Source organism: Physeter macrocephalus, chromosome 14 (genome assembly GCF_002837175.3).
Source record: "Physeter macrocephalus isolate SW-GA chromosome 14, ASM283717v5, whole genome shotgun sequence".
In the NCBI taxonomy this organism is placed as follows: domain Eukaryota; kingdom Metazoa; phylum Chordata; class Mammalia; order Artiodactyla; family Physeteridae; genus Physeter; species Physeter macrocephalus.
In genome coordinates, this window is record NC_041227.1 from 91,463,693 (window position 1) to 91,479,932 (window position 16,240).

Sequence of the window (16,240 nt, forward strand, 5' to 3'; positions counted from 1 at the left end):
CCACTGGCTCAGGCCTCTCAGTGCTGAGCTGAGGGATGTGGGCTTTCTCCTGCAGGTTGTGGGGAGCCATGGAAGGGTGTCTAACAGGGGAAGGCCCAGGGCAGGCAGATGCTGGGGTAGGGGGTGGAGGCCAGAGGCAGGGCGGCTGTGAAGAGGCAGCAGTGATGAGAGGAGAGGGTGAGGCCAAGGCAGAAGCAGCGAGCACGGAAGACAGGTCATCATCCCAGCAGGCCCCGCACTGGGGGTGGCCACAGCTCAGCTTCTGCCCACCGTTGCTGCATCAGGACATGTGCCCAGCATGGCCAGAGTTCCTGACTTCTCAAGAGCAGTGGGAAATTGGATATTATGGGTGAAAGGAACATCTCTTGGTTTTTAGAGGTTGGTGATTCAGTCAAAACACTTAAAGACATGAATCATCAGCCTGAGTTGTCTGCAGACTGCATGTTAATTAACCTCTGAGCCCCAGTGTGGGCCCCAGCTCTGAACTCAGTCCCTCCTGGGCCCGGAGTCTGGTCTTGCCTCTCTCCAAGGATGCTCTGCCCAATAGCATGTGGCCCAAGGCTATACCCTGTATCACCAGCCACACGACCTGTCCTCCCTGCCCCACGCCAGAGCTGCCCCGGCATCCGCCCCAGCTCCTCTTGTGTCTCAGCCTCCCCACAAGAAGCCCTCTGCGTTCTTTGATGAAAGCCAAGGGGAGATGGGAAGGATGGAGGGATGCAAAGAATGTGGGCATGAGGGGGAGGGTGCCATGTCCAGGCTGTGAGCCTGGGGGTTGGGGTAAGTATGGCGCCGTCCTTCAGGATGAGGGCACCAGAGAAGCAAGTTCTGTGTGAAGATGAGGCATTCAGTTTGGTCCGGTTGAATTTTTATTTTGAGGTGGATTTCACAAGTCATAACATTTATCCTTTTAAATTACACAAGTTGGTGGGTTTTAGTATAATCACAAAGTTGTGCAACCATCACCACTATCTAATTCCAGAACATTTGCACTATTCCAAAAGGAACCTCATACCCCTTAGCAATCACTCCCCATTGCGCCTCCCTACCCCTTACTCTGCCTATTCTGGACATTTCATATTGATAAAATCATACAATATGTGGCCTTTTTGTGTCTGGCTTCTTTCACTTAGCACCATGTTTGCAAGGTTCATCCACGTTGGTTGTAACATGTTTCAGTTCTTCAGTCCTTTTAATGGTTGAATAATATTCCACTGTATGGAAATTCCACACTTAGCTGGACATTTGGGTTGTTTCCACTTTGTGCTTGTGAATAATGTTGTGAACATTTGTGTATAAGTTTCTATGTGGACATGTTTTCAGTTCTCTTGGGTATTCGGTTCTAGGAGTGGGGTTGCTGGGTCAAATGGTAATTCCATGTTTAACTTTCTGAGGCACTTCCAGACTGTTTTCCAAAGGGTCAAGTTAAGCTGGAGGTACCTATGAGATGTCTGGGAGGGGGGTGGGAGGGTAGGCAGGGCAGGGGGGAGGAATCTGTGTCACCAAACAGTTGGAGATTCAACATTTACGTAAGTTCTTTTTTTTTTTTAATGTTTATTTATTTGGCTGCTCCGGTCTTAGTTGCGGCATGCAGGATCTTCGCTGGCATGTGGGATCTAGTTCCCTGACCAGGGATCAAACCTGGGCCCCCTGCATTGGGAGCGCGGAGTCTTAACCACTGGAGCACTAGAGAAGCCCCTATATAAGTTCTTTGAGTGCAGAATTTTGGTTTGTTTTTCGTTGGCACATAATAGGGGTCCAATAAATAAATATCTGTTGAATGACTGAATGTGTGGAACTGAATCTCGGAGGAGAGTGCAGAAGTGGAGATAAAAAATCGGGAACAAAGGGTGCCTGCAACAGCACACACAAGGTTCTGCCTGGGCTGAGAATGGAAGCCAGAGGATGGGGACAGATCGACATTTAAGGAGGAGTTGGTGAAGGAGGACCGGAGACCATAAATAAATAGGATTATTTATTATGTGCTTGCTGAATGCCAAGCACTGTGTTAATTTCCTTAAAAAGAACTCATGGGAACGTCCTCCAAACAATCACCTAGACTCTTTTTCTTCCTGGAGCCCAGCGCACGGCTCAGTGAGGGGTAGGGCCTTGCTTGTAAATATTTGTCGAACGATCAGCATCTTTGAGGTAGGTGCCTTCACCTCCCTTTACTGAGACATCTAGTGCTCAGAGAGGTTTAGTCTTTAGCCTGAAGCCACACAGCTGGTGAGTGGCGGTGCTGGTGTGTGAACCTCGGCCTCTGTGACTCCAGAGGCCACACTCTCAGACACTCCACCATGTGGCCTCTTCCACAAGGGGCTGTTGAAGAAGAGAGACTACTGAGGATGAGGAGGAGAGAATGGGAAAGAAAATTTCTGGAAGGGGAGGGGCTTCTGGAGATGCCAGTGTCTTTGGCATCAGGCCCCCTTGGTGGCCTTCCTGGGGTGTTGACCACAAGACCAGGTCAAGGAGAGCATGGCTTTGGAGGGACAGGCCTGGCGCTATGGTCATTCTGGTATTATCAGAACCGAGGTCATTGATGTCAGATTTGGGCCACAGGACTGGCAGCCCCTGGGAACGGACACAGCCTGGAATGGCTACATCAGCCCCAGGGCACAGCCTCCGTGTGGCTCCCGGCAGACACATTGATGCCAGGCAGCTCAGTGGAGGGGCCTGGGTCCTGGGCTGGGGAGCCTCGAGCCTGGGTCTGCCTCTGACTCGGGAGGGACACTCCCTCAGGCCTCAGTTTTTCTATCTATACGGTGAGGAGTTGGTTTTGAGCAAAGAGAGAAATGCTGCTACTAGGATGTCAGGGATGGGGGGCCCAAGAGGCAGGCCGGTGACCTCTCTCCTGCAGGGTGTTCAGAATACGGAGCAGCTCCCCATCATCCCCCTCGACAGCAGCTTCAAACTTGGGCATGGAGCCAGAGGCCTTCCTGGAGGAAGGAACCTAAGGAGAGTGGGGGAATAGGGGATGCCCCACCCTCCCTGATGGGGCTGGAGGCAAGCAGGCAGGCTTCAGGATACTGGGATCAGGAGCCTTTGTCACGCCTCACCTGTTGCCATCTGAGACCTGCAGGGGGCAGCAGTGACCATGCTTAAACTTGGGAGGGGTTGTCTGGGCTCCAGCACCAGGCTTTGGGGGGCCGAGGGGGCTTGGAGAAGGAGAGGAGTAGACTATAGGAGGGGAGAGGAGGACATTGGTGGGCTGCCTTCCCGGAGCCTGGAGCAGGGAGACAGCCCCCAGAGAGCTAGTGGTGACTGGGAACAGGAGGCCTGGAGAATTCTGTCATGGGTCCTGAGCTCTGGAGGACAGAAGAGGGGCTCTGAGCTCTGCTTTGGACGGGTGGGCTAAAGGTAGGGTGAGGGGTGACAGGGGCAGAAACACACCTCCCCACAGTCAGCCACAGCCACAAGTGTGCTCACAGATTTTCCCTGGAGATACACAGCTGTACACTCTGATGGATACCATGGACACACACACACACACACACACACACACACACACACACACACACCACACACACAGAGTTACAATGAATCGCCAAGATTCTTTCCTGAAGGAAGGGGACCACACCCTGGAGAGAAGTATTATCCAGAACTCTCACTTGTAAGCAACGGAAACCAAACCCAAATTGGCTTAAATAAAGGAAAAAATTTATTAACTTGTATGACTGAAAAGTCCAGAAGTGACTTTTCAACATGCTTCAGGTATGGCAGGATCCAGGTGCTCAAGCAACATTGTCAGGAGTCTGCCCCTCTCCGTCTACTGGCCTGGCTTTTCTCTAAGTTGGCTTCATTCTCAGGCTTGCTCTCTCCGTGAGGTAACACAGATGACTAACCATACCTTGCTTAGCCACCCAACCGAGAGGATCTCTTTCCCAGTAATTCCCAGAAAAATTCTGGCCGTGTTGCTGAAACTCCTCAGGGCTGTGTGCCCATCCTTAGACCCACTGCTGTCGCTGGGGCAGTGGAACGTTGATTGGCAAACCCTGGTCATGTGCCCCCCCACTGTGGGGCTAGGAGGGAGGTTGACCCCACTAAACCTCCCAGATTGAAAGTGGAGAACCCAGAGGAACAGGGGTTCTTGCTGCTGGGAGGGGAAGGCCAGAATTTCCTGAGAAAGCTGGGAGACCTCCAGCCTGACCCACACCCACAAGGGCCTCATCTGGGGCCAGATGCTGTGAGCCCTTCAAAGGGCCACTTGCCCCTCTGGTTTCCCTTCCAGTCAGTCCCCCTCCCCAAGAGCTCCCAGCATGGCTGAGATAATAGTAGCTAATGTCTACACAGTGCTTAGTCTACACAATGCCAGTTTCCATTCCAAGTGCTTTCACGGGCATTAGCTCACAACATAAGTAGTATTGGTACTATTATTGTTTACATTTTACAAGGAAACTGAAACAGAGAGGGATTTGCCCTAAACAGAGACTAGTTTACCCCAGATCATACAGCCTGTGAGATTCAAGCCCAGACTCTTGGGCACCAAAGGCCAGGCTCTCGGCCATCATCACACTCTGCTCTTTCTCAGCGGGAAGAACTCAGGAAGGAAGGAGATAGGGATGAAGATTGGAGTCCAAGCAGCTTGACCTCCAACAAATGCTACTCTTGGAAAGGCTCTGAAAGAGACCTCCAGGGGCTCTGCTCCCTGGCCAACTAATAATAGTATTTTCATAGTGAAAAGAATGGTGGAACTCCAGGCACAGGCCAGCAGGGGGAGCAGGTGAGGATTTCCAGCCTCCAGTCCAAGACGCAGCTTTAGGAACGGAGAGTGGCTCAGAGACGCATCTGGGGAGGGGAAGGGAGCGGACTTGACACGTCCAGCTGGTGCCGGAAGGGGCGGTGGCCCACAGCCTCAGGCCATCCTTGAATGGCTCCGGCCCACTCTGGCCCCTCTGCCCCCCTAATCCCCCTGCAGGTGGGTGTTTGTCTATGAGAAGGGCTACCAGACCTCGAGTGGCCTCATCAGCAGCGTGTCTGTGAAACTCAAGGGTCTGGCTGTGACGAAGCTGCCAAGCCTGGGCCCCCAGGTCTGGGATGTGGCTGACTACGTCTTCCCAGCCCAGGTGAGCAGACTCGGGGGTGCACCTTCCACCCACAGGGCTTGCTGGCTCAGAGCTGGGGTAGGTCTGCCCCACCTCCCTGTGGGACCAGCCTAGCTCCTCTCTCTCTCTGGGCCTCAGATTCCCTGTGAATGAGGGGCGGAAGCAGCCTCGTAACATCACCCCAGTCTGATGTCATGGGTTATGGAGGCTGCTGGGTGTCATGTGGGTTCTGGGGGCTTGCTAGGGCGGTGCTTGGGCTCTCGGGGCTCTTCTCCCAGCTCAGAGCCCTGCCCTCCCCTCCCCTGCCTCTCACTTCCAGGGGGACGGCTCCTTTGTGGTCATGACCAATTTTATCGCCACCCCCCGGCAGGCCAAAGGCCACTGTGCAGAGGTGAGGACTGTTGCCCATCCCCCCTTCTTGGACCCACAGGGAAAAATAACATAGAAGAGGAGGTCCCCTTGGGCATTGGAGGGGAAGCCAGATGGGCTTCCTGCGGCACCACAGCGGTGGAATCTCGGGCATAAGTTCGCACACAGTAATGGCCCACCACTGGCAGTTGCTGAGGCCTCCCTCCCAGCTGTGTGCCAAGCAGGATGCGGAGCCTCAGTGCCTGCCCAACCCCCAGCCTCCCCTACCCCTGCTGGTTGACATCAGCACTGGGGCAGCTGGGCATGAGCCCAGAGCGTCCTGGGAGGGGGCTGGGGGAAGGAGGCTGTGAGTAAGGGTCACTCCAAAGGGGTCTGAGACTCTGCCCCACACCCTAGGGCCATGCGGGGTGTGGGGGGGGAATCTTCTTAGGACCCTACCCAGCGGACGTGGGGCCAGCAGCTCTCCCCTTCCCCAGAACCCGGAAGGGGGCACGTGCACGAATAATAGTGGCTGCACCCCGGGAAAGGCGGAAAGGAAGGCCCAAGGTAAGGTCGGCCTCCTCCTGTCCCCCTCCACAGCCTGTCGGCTCCAGGCTTCCTCCACCAGGAAGTCCTTCCTGCTCTCTCTCCTCCCGCCACCTTGACCTTGGCGTCCCCTGTCCCAGAACCAGCCAGGCTTCTGCTCTTGGGTGCCCCATCAATGGGGGCTCCTAGGAGTGGGGCCTGGGGGTTCTCCTCTGCACCCCCAGCTTGGGGTGGGCACCCAGGGGTTCCACCCTTGCTCCAGGCATCCGCACAGGCAAGTGTGTGGCCTTCAACGACATCGTGCACACGTGTGAGATCTTTGGCTGGTGCCCCGTGGAGGTGGATGACAACATCCCATGGTAATGCCCCGTCCTTCCAGGGAGCTGGGAGCAGGGTCCCCAGCCCAGACTAGAGGAGCATCTGGACCTGTGCTCTGTCTCCCCTTCTTCCAACTCCACCCTCACCCCATCTGTGCAGCTCAGGCCAAAGATGCCCCAGCCTCTGCTCAAGGGGCCTGAGAGTCCACATTACAGCATGCCCACCCCTCCAATGACTCAGGAAGATCCCATAGGCTCTCACAGCCCCACACACCAAGCCCAGCTCTGGTAGGCCCACGAAGGACTCCTGGGGAGGGGGCAGTGAGTGAGTGCCGTCTCCTCCAGCCCTGCCCTTCTCCGAGAGGCCGAGAACTTCACTCTCTTCATCAAGAACAGCATCAGCTTTCCACGCTTCAAGGTCACCAGGTTTGTGGGAAAAGCGGGCAGAAATGCAGGCGGCTCTCGGAGGCTGCTCCAGCCGGTCTCAACCTGTCACGTCTGTCACCCTGCACTCATGCTGATTTCCTTCTGGAGGCAGAAGCTTGGGCTGGGCCCCTGGGGTGGGCTGCCTTCAGTCTCCAAGGGCTAGGGAAGGGGCATCTCTAAGGCCCGGGAGGGGTCCCCAGAGCTCCCGGGCATGGTGGGTGCCCTCCCAGCTGGCATGCTGCCACCACCAACGCCCTCTGCCCCTGTAGGCGCAACCTGGTGGAGGAGGTGGATGCCGCCTACATGAAGACCTGCCTCTATCACAAGACCTTGCACCCACTGTGCCCAGTTTTCAAGCTCGGCTATGTGGTACAAGAGTCAGGCCAGAATTTTAGCACCTTGGCCGAGAAGGTATGGTGCCAGGCGAGTGGGGAGGGCTGGGCCCCCAGATCATCAGGCCAAAAAAGACTTATCAGGCCCAGTTAACCCCCGTACCGTACCCAGTCCCTAGCGTGGGCCGAGCATATATATAGATCTATCCCCTAATACTGGGGGCCCCTGTGGTTCAGGCCTGTGTCCTCAGCAGGGCCTGGCACGGACCTGGCACAGAGGAGGTGCCCAGAATGAATGGCCATAGGCAGATGTCACTTGGGTGTCTTCCGAGGGCCCACCGTTTTTTTTTGTGTGTTTTTTGTTTCTGCGGTACGCGGGCCTCTCACTGTGGCGGCCTCTCCCGTTGCGGAGCACAGGCTCCAGACGCGCAGGCTCAGCGGCCACGGCTCACGGGCCCAGCCGCTCCGCGGCATGCGGGATCTTCCCGGACCGGGACACGAACCCGTGTCCCCTGCATCGGCAGGCGGACTCTCAACCACTGTGCCACCAGGGAAGCCCCCCACTGTTTTTAAAATACTAGATACAAGCATCTTAAATCCCATGGCCCATGGCCCTGAGAAATCCTGTGTCTGCCCAGGTTTCCTGGGAATTCTGGAGGCTGAGATGCACACAGTCACGTGGGATTCCCAGAGAAACGGTACCTTATAAGGAGCACAGACCTGTCTGACTGGGTTCAGATCCTGGCTCAGACAAGTCTCTTACCTTCAGTGAGTCTGCGCTTTTGCACCTGTAAAGTGGGAGCGATAATAGTAGAAATCTCTCGGGACTGTCTTGAGGGCACGGGACAGCACTTCAGGGTGGCCTGGCCCAAGGCATCCTCGGTACATGCTCCCTCTCAATCCTTATCATCCGCTCCTGTGGGGTCCAGGGATGGAAATCAGCCCCACTCTGTGACATCACACACCAAAACAACTCACCCACAGTGCCTTTGTGGAGAACACGGGTCAGCAAACTTTTTCTTTAAAGGGCCAGAGAATAAGTGTGGGCCACAGGTCACATGGTCTCTGTTCCAGCTACCCAGGTCAGCTGCTATAGGGCCAAGGCAGCCATCCACAGGCAATGTGAAAACAGATTCGACCCTGAGGCCTCAGTTTGCCAACCCCTGGAGGGGGCTTACATGGTAGCAACACACAGGACCAGAAAGCTGAATGTTAGTTTCCCCTGTTCCTAAAAATCTCCCTGCCACCCCCAGTAGGAACTTCTCACCCATCACCATTGTCTGTAGGCATCCAGCCTCCCGCCTAGCTGCCCAGCTCCACACCCAACTCTCCTCTTGCTCAGCCCACCTGTCCCTGATCCTTGCCTCGCCCAGAGGAGCTTCACTTTCTCAGGTTTTCTCTTCCCAGCCCATGTCTTTACAGACTCCCTCTTTAATTCAACAGCTATTTACTTGCCTCCTGCGCTGTGACTCAGGAATCAGTGCAAATGAGACAGACAGCTCCACCCTTGTGAAGTTTACAGTCTTGGAAGAGATGCATTAATAGTCACACAAAATAAATGTGTGGTTACAAAGTGACACATGTTCTAGAAGAAAACACAGAGGGAATCACAAGGGCATATTTTAGACTGGGGGTGGTGGTCAGGGAAGGCTTCCCAGGAGAAGTGACCAAAGGATGAGAAAGAACCAGCCTTGTGGGGAATGGTGGCGGGTGGGGGGAGAGTGACTGCATGTGCAAAGGCCCTGGGGTAGGAAGAACCTGGTGTATTCTAGAAACTGTCAGAAAGCTGGAATGTGATGGGTGGGAGGCAGGACCAGAGAGGGTGACAGGACCTCAACCCTGAATCAGCTTCTCAGTGTCTCTTCTCAAACAAACAGAAAACAGCTGCACCAGCTGTAAGGCAGGAGTTCTTGATCTTAAACCCCGGATCTTGAGGGCCTGTGTCCCTGGTAGGGCGGGGTGGTAGGCATCACCATCGACTGGCACTGCGACCTGGACTGGCATGTGCGACACTGCAAACCCGTCTATGAGTTCCACGGGCTGTATGAAGAGAAAAACCTGTCTCAAGGCTTCAACTTCAGGTGCCTGCCGGGCCCCCACCAGTGCATCCTTCCTTGGGGTCCTGCGGGCTTTTCTACTCCCAGAATCCCTTAAGGCCAAGCAAGTGTCCCCGGGAGGGGAGCAGCGGATCCTAGGAAACTCCCATTCTCCCGGAATTGGCCAAGCAGGGAGCGCGAGCTGAGAGGCCTGAGCCCTGCCCCTGGCTCTCGGTTCCCTTGAGGCCCACCTGGCCAGGACTGGCTGGGGAAATTGCCGACATCAGGAGTTAGGACAGCGGTTGAATACAGCATTCCTGGAATGAGGCCTGCGATTCCCCCTCTATATAATGTTGGGGGGCACGGGGCTGTCCTCACGGACCTCTAAGGGCTCCTGTAGCCCTGATGCTCTGGAAACTCTGGACCCAAGACAGTTCTCCATCACCCTCTCCTGCAACCTCTCCCCTTCCCCAAGGTTTGCCAGGCACTTCGTGGAGAATGGGACCAACTACCGGCACCTCTTCAAGGTGTTTGGGATTCGCTTTGACATCCTCGTGGACGGCAAGGTGAGTGTCCAGTGTGAGGGGTAGCCAGAGACACGTTCTCGGTTCCTGCCGGTGCTTGTTGGGTGTCTGTGGTTAGAGGCGACAGGAGGTTGGATGGGCCTCACTCAGCACTTCTATATCTGATCACAGAGGGACCCAGGTGCTGTGGAGGGCAGGGCTTTCCAGCCTGTGACCACACCTCCCTCACTGTCTCCCTGTGTCCAGGGAGGGCAGAGCCAAGGTCAAAACCCAGGGCTCCCGACCAGCAGCTGCGTCTCCATGCAGAGCCAGAGCCGAGGGCAGCAGGCTGTGGGACCAGCTACCAGCGTAGGGTGGGGAAGGCCCCTTGCCCCCGGCCTGGTCTCGGGGCTCCTGAGGAAGGCCTTTTCCACCAGGCCCTTCTGACTGTTAACCCTTCTCTCCCCTGGGCCCTGCCACAGGCTGGCAAGTTTGACATCATCCCCACCATGACTACCATTGGCTCTGGGATTGGCATCTTTGGGGTGGTAAGTGCTGAGGTCATGGGGTCACTGCACTGGGGTCAGGCCCTCCCCTTCCACCCCTCAGCAGCAAGTCTCCCACCCCAGACCTGACCGAAATTGTTCCCTATTACTGAGCCCACCCCACCTCCCTAGACCCACGCCCAGTACGTCTGAGGAAACTGGGGCCCAGAGCGGGGGCAGGACAGAGGTGGGAGGGGGCCTGCAGTGCCTCGTCCCCGCCGGGGCCTGAGGTCTGGATAGGACTCAGCCTGGCCCCCGCTGGCAACAGGGACTGAGGTGGGGAGGGGGGCGTCCCGTCCCCGCTCCCAGATTCCCGCGCGCTGCCCCTCAGGCCACGGTCCTCTGTGACCTGTTGCTGCTCCACGTCCTGCCCAAGAGGCACTACTACAAGCAGAAGAAGTTCAAGTACGCGGAGGACGCGGGGCCAGGGACGGTAAGAGAGCTCCCTGAGTCAGCCCTCCGGAGGCCCCAGGCCTGCGTGTCTGTGCCAGGGAACCAGCTGCTTCCCCGGGGATGACTCTCATCCCCCCAATGTTGACGCAGGGGGCGCACGACCCTGCGGCCGCCAGCTCCACCCTGGTCCTGCAGGAGAACATGAAGACATCCTGACCCCTGCCCCCCACCCCTACCGGACACAGCAGGCGGTGAGCCTGGTGGGGTCTCAGCCAGGGCGGAGGGGTCTCCCCAGGAGCGCTCCCACCCTCCCAGCCAGGCAGACACCAGGTGGCCGGAAGCTCAGCGTGGACTCTGGGAGAGACCTGCACAGTTCTGGGCTCTGGCTCCAGCTCTGCAGCCCCCAGGGGAGCCTCACCCCCGCCTCAGCCACTCCTGGCCCCAGGTTTTACGCCTCTCCCTCTGGGCCCTTGTCTATCCATCCTGCTCCCTCATGTCTCCAGACCTCTGCTCTCCCATATGGCAGCCAGTAGCCATCAGTGACTATTTAAATTAATTAAGATTGAATAAAATTAAAACTTCAGTTCCTCAAATAGCCACATTACAACTGCTGAATACACACATATGGCTGTGGTGGCCCTATTGAACCACATGGAACGTTTCTAGCGTCGCAGAGAGTTCTGTTGGACAGCTCTGCTTGAATCCTGTTTCTTACTGACCCCAGATTTCCCTGGGATGCTTATCAACAGTGCTGGCACCTGGGAGTTCCCTGGCAGTCCAGTGTTTAGGACTCTGAGCTTTCATTGCCAAGGGGCCTGGGTTCGACCCCTGGTCAGGGAACTAGGATCCCACAAGCTGCGAGGCCAAAGGAAAAAAGAAAAAGAAAAGCAGTGCCAGCAGCTGGGTGCACCCCAGACCTCCTGAACCAGAAACTCCACGTCTGGTCACATGATCTGCAAGCATAGCAAACTCTTCAGGTCGTCTTCAGGACCTAAGTTTTAGAAGTGCTCCTGATCAGGTATCAGACTTAGCTGGGGCCGGCATCCCCTGGCAGGTGCGGGCCTTGAGCAGGTGTGTGCTGTGCTCACAAGCCACACGGTGTCTCATGCACTCCTCCCCCGCGTGCACGCTCCCCACGTGCACACTCACCCGCACGCACAGCCCCCCCCCATCCACACTGTGTGTTTGAACAGCTTGGGCCCTGCAAACACAACCATCTGAACACACCTACACCCCCAGGCACAGACTCATGGTCCATGCCACCCCGCCTCTGTGGGGATGTGCTTCTCCTCAGGTGTGTCAGGCCAGGACAGCCCCTTCCAGTGATGAATCCTTACTCAGCTACCTCTGGTCGGGGTGGGAGCCTCAGCCGAATCCTGGGCTCTCTGCCTGTGAGCCAGCCCCAGCTCCCGAGGCCTGCCCGGCTCTGTCTGAACACAAGGTCTGGGAAATCAAGGGCTGGAGTATAATAAAAGGATTGGTGAATGAGTTCAAACCTCTACCTTCTGCCCTTTCTTCCCAGCCCTCTCTGAAACCCAGTGTCCGCAGCTGTGAAACACGGGGCTAAGCTGAGTGATCTTTGAGATCCTTCTGGGTCTCTCCGTGGGAGGTGGTGAGCTGACCCTTATGCAGAGGCAGTGCTGGGCGTCAGCTCACCTCTATCCATGGGCCGCTGTCCTGGCACAGCCCCAATCATTGGAGCTCTTCCCAATCCTCCACGTGCCCCTCCCCTGGCTTTGAAAGGCCTGGCACTGGGACAAGCAGAGACCCCAGGAGTGGCCTCATGGAAGCAGGGGTGAGTAAGGGGCTGGCTGTCCCAGGAGGGAGATTGGATGGAATCCCAAAGAGGGGAGGAAGGTCTTGACTGGAGACAGTGTGGAAGGATCCTCCAGGGACCCTGCTGTGGGCATGACCCTCCGGCCAAGCAGGGTCTCTGGGCACCCCCATCACCATGCTCTGGCTAGACCAGTGTTGTCCAACACCAGTGATGGAACATTATCTGTGCTGTCCAATGTAGTAGTCACATGCGGACGTTAAGTATTTAAAATGTGGCTCATGCAACCAAGGAACTGAATTTTTTATTTTATTCATTTGAATTTAACTCGCCACGTGTGGCTAGTGGCTACCGTATTGAACACACAGGCTAGCCCCTCCCCTCTCCCTCAGGCCCTTGGCCTCCTGCCCTCTTCCCCGGCCAAGAGCCTTCCCTCGGATTTCACAAGACAGGAACTCCCTCTTCTTCCCTCCCTTCCTTCTCCAGATCTACCTGCTTGTTCACCTCCTGTCCCCGCTTCCCTCCCGAGTGAGCAGAGGAGTCCTCCTTGGAAATCACACCTCACCCAGCCTGGAGGCTGCTGCCTCTCCTCTCTCCGGCTCCTCTTCTGCCTCCTCGCAGCCCACATTTCCCTGCTGCTCTGCCTGCTCTCCGTTCACTGCCACCAGCATGCCGGAAAGACCAGTCTACACTTCCCTCTGGGTCTCACCCTCTACAATTGGCCTCCAGCCCCTACCCCCACTTCTAGATGCCCTTGCCAAGGTTACCAGTGGGTCCTTGTTGCCAAATCCAAGCGGACACTTCAGCCCATATCCTGCTCAGCCTATCAGCCTCTGACACTGTTGGCTGAGCCCTCCTTTGTTGAAAGATTTCCTTCCAGCAGCTCCTAGGACCCACCCTCTCCAGATTTTCCAGCCAGCCTGGGGTGTAGGGATAAGATAGTTTTCAACTGCAACTCTGTCACTGTGTGTCCTTGGGCAAGTTGCTTAACTCTCCAAGCCTCCTCTGTGAGTCAGGGATAATAATAGCCTCTACTCAGGTTGGGGTAAGATAAGATGTGTAAAGTACCTAGCACAGAGCCTGGCACGCAGTACTGCTCTGCCCCTGCCTCTATCCTCTCTTTCAGTGGCGGAGTCAGCTAGCTGTCCCCAGGTTCTTGGCTGGGTATGTGGCTGCCTAGAATGGAAGCTGCATTTCCCAACCTCCTCTCGCAGCTGGGTCTGGTCATGTGACTGTTATAGCTAATTGGATGTATGTGGAAGTGTCATGTGACGCCTTCTGGGAACTTTCCTTAAAAGAGAGCTGGTGCAGATCCTTTGCCCTCTTCTTCTTCATCCTTGTCTCCATCCCACTGCCTGGAATGTGTACATGATGGTTGGAGCTCTAGCCACCATCCTGAATCACGAGGACAAGAGTCAAATCCAGAAGTGGCTGGAGTAGTGAGTGGAAAGAGCCACATCTGGGAGGTCTTTGTGGAGCACAGCTGACATACTGTTACCCCAAAACTGGGTTCACCTTCTGGTGGGTGTTGAGCCAAAAGACACAACCAAGCCAAAGAGTGGGAGAAGGAGGACTTATTACTTGAGGAAAGTAAGGAGAACACTGGGCATCTTTCCCAAAGCGGTGTCTCCCCGAATGGCAAAACTGGGGAAGTGTTAAGCTACGGGTACATGCATATTCGTGAAGAGGCCCGGGCAGTGTACGCATCATAGAATTGGGGCAAAGGTTGACAGAAGCGTCAGAAAAGATCAACATCATCCCTCAGGTTCTAGTTGATCTGGTGGTTGAAGGGGGTTTAAATTCTGCAAAACAGCTCTTTTAAGAAAGTACTTCAGGCTAATCTGAAGTACTCAAACAGAACTGGAAGTCTTTACAACTGCTATATTATCTTTGCTATTGTTATTTCTCCACCTGATAACAGCTGTTTGTTCCTGCATTCTTTTGTTCCCTTATGATCATTAATTACTGAGACCTGTTCAAGGACAAGCATTGTGGCCAGGCTTAGATTACAAAAATGGCTTAGTCCGAAAATGGCTTCTCTTGTGTCAAAATGCTACATCTGGTTCTTTTCCTCGGGAACCCCCTACCCCATCTGCTTACAATACCAGCCCAGGACTGTCTTCCCTGAGGCTCTTACATGGAATTTCTGTTATCTAAGTCAAAACTGATCCTAGCTGGTACAGAAAGTTTTCCCCCTAAAAGCAAGTGTTCTGTGCTCAGCCCCTGTTTATTTGCCCTGAAGTTATCTCAGCCTTTCCCACGGCCCTACTATGGATCCCTTCGGACAACTCCCAAAACTGTCTCACTGGCCCAGCCCTCCTTCTGGACTCCAACCACACACATCCAACCCCCTAATTGCCATATCCAATTAATTATTCATTCGACAAACATCTTTTAAGCAACGTGTCAGGCTTTGTGCTGGATGAATCAGGCATGGTCCTTGCCCTCAAGGAGCTCCCAGTCCAGAGGAGGAACAGGCAGGTAAACAGATGCTCACTTCAAGGAAGTCCCTAAGAGGACTTGCTAACCCACTCTGGGCAGTGAGCTCATAGGGAAGTGTTTCTGGCAGAAGGGGCATTGGAACCAAGTCCTGAAAGGAGTGAGGCAGGTGATTAGGACTTGAGGTCATGGAGGGCCTGATTAGATCTGTTCTCAGGGTACTGGTGAGCCATGGAAGATTCCGAAGCAGGAGCTGACCAGTTGGACTTGTGTTTCTAAAATATTACTCTGGCCACCAGGTGCAGAAAAGCAAGTGGGTGGGGGCCGTGCGGGAGGGCCATGAGGCTGCACGGGGCTGGGAGGCCAATGAGGAGGCTGCTGTAGCAATTCAGGTGCAAGAAGATAGTGACCTGAGCCAAGGGAGGGGCAGAGAAGCAGAAAAAAGTGGATGGATTCCAGGGATATTTAAGAAGCAGCCTGGGCAGGACTTGGTGATCTACTGGTTGGAACAGGTAAGCAGTAGGCTATGATGACTCCCAGGTGTCTGGCTCCAGACTGAGACAGGGACATAAGAGGCCAGGTTTGGGGGAGTGATATGGGGCTCTGTCTTGGACAAGTGGTGGGGTGAGGTGCCAGAGGATAGGTACACAAGTGTAGAATGTAACTGAACCAAGAGTTGATGAGCTCGCCAGGGGAGAGGTGGGCTACCACGAAGGTCAAGACGTCGTGCCCCAGCTCGCCATTCCTGCTGCCTGCTCACAGAGCCCTTCCCCAAATGAGAATCCGACTATGACCCCAGCATTCTGTTAAAACCGCTTCCCGTTTCCCCTACACCTCACGCAGCAGAAGGCTAAACTCCTGAGTCTACCATTCAAGGCCTTCCTCCCAGGCCCTCGGCCCGGGCCCCATCCCTCTGATGATCTCGCTTCGCCCCTCCCCTAGTACTCACTGCTCCTCATCCCCGCCCCCCACTCCGGGGGCAGGGGGTGCGTTCTTGCCCCTCCCAGGCCGAGATGGTTGGGGGACAAAGGGTTTTGTGGGGGAAGCAACCGTACTCTCCAGGCCCAGCTAAGGCGCCCAGGCCGCGGCCTGGGGGGATTTCGGGGGACCCCAGGTAGCCTGCCGCGGGGCGATGGGGGCGTGACGAGGCCGGTCCAGCCGCAGGGGGAGGTACCCCTCCCGAGCCACCGCCCGCCGCGGCCCCTCCCTTCCAGGAGCCGGGAGGGAGTCCTGGGCTTTGATTGGGCGGCGCCGGAGGGGGGCCGCGCGGCCAGGCCAATGAGCGAGCGCCGAGCGCGGCGGCTGGCTGGGGAGCGAGCGCCGCTTGGAGCCCAGGGGCCGGAGGACTGAGCTCCGTGATCTCGGCCCTGGATAGGCGGGCGGGGCGGGATGCGCGCCGCGGGAGCGAGCCTGGCCGTCCTCAGGACCGCGGAGACTGTCGCTGGGCGCCGAGGTAAGGGTCGGCCGGGAGGGGGCCGGGGCCGGGGAGCGGGAGGGGACGAACGCCTGAACGTCTGCTCGGAGCCTGCAGGCGAGAAG

At 56.1% G+C, this 16,240-nt stretch overlaps 2 protein-coding genes and 1 long non-coding RNA gene across 18 annotated transcripts in view; 2 read left to right on the forward strand and 1 right to left on the reverse strand.

Annotated features, from left to right (window-relative positions):
- The window catches only part of P2RX1 (purinergic receptor P2X 1), a 28,962-nt gene extending 13,319 nt beyond the window's left edge, over positions 1-15,643 (forward strand). For 3 of the 11 annotated variants that reach the window (XM_055089932.1, XM_028498170.2, XM_028498171.2), the window contains exons 3-13: positions 4,916-5,063; positions 5,362-5,433; positions 5,888-5,957; positions 6,199-6,295; positions 6,599-6,679; positions 6,949-7,090; positions 8,965-9,092; positions 9,523-9,613; positions 10,033-10,098; positions 10,427-10,528; positions 12,749-15,643. In XM_055089932.1, coding sequence (XP_054945907.1) covers positions 4,916-5,063; positions 5,362-5,433; positions 5,888-5,957; positions 6,199-6,295; positions 6,599-6,679; positions 6,949-7,090; positions 8,965-9,092; positions 9,523-9,613; positions 10,033-10,098; positions 10,427-10,528; positions 12,749-13,099 — 1,348 coding nt within the window. In that variant the 3' untranslated portion in view covers positions 13,100-15,643. The other 8 variants (XR_003682734.2, XR_003682735.2, XR_003682736.2 and 5 more) reach the window with 8 other exon arrangements.
- LOC114487591 (uncharacterized) lies at positions 3,629-13,100 on the reverse strand. 2 transcript variants are annotated; one of them, XR_003682738.1, is made up of 4 exons: positions 13,030-13,100; positions 9,566-9,679; positions 7,775-9,051; positions 3,629-4,785 (listed from the first exon to the last, which is right to left on the reverse strand). It is a non-coding gene; the product is annotated as an uncharacterized lncRNA (long non-coding RNA). The 2 variants fall into 2 exon arrangements; XR_003682737.2 differs by lacking the exon at positions 13,030-13,100 and adding an exon at positions 12,828-12,917.
- A 46-nt stretch (positions 15,644-15,689) lies between the features above and the next one.
- Positions 15,690-16,240, forward strand: part of CAMKK1 (calcium/calmodulin dependent protein kinase kinase 1) — a 49,165-nt gene continuing 48,614 nt past the window's right edge. For 2 of the 5 annotated variants that reach the window (XR_008619125.1, XR_008619129.1), the window contains exon 1: positions 15,690-16,154. The gene's annotated coding sequence lies outside the window, so the exon portion shown is untranslated. The remainder of the gene's footprint in view (positions 16,155-16,240) is intronic. The other 3 variants (XR_008619130.1, XR_008619133.1, XR_008619134.1) reach the window with 2 other exon arrangements.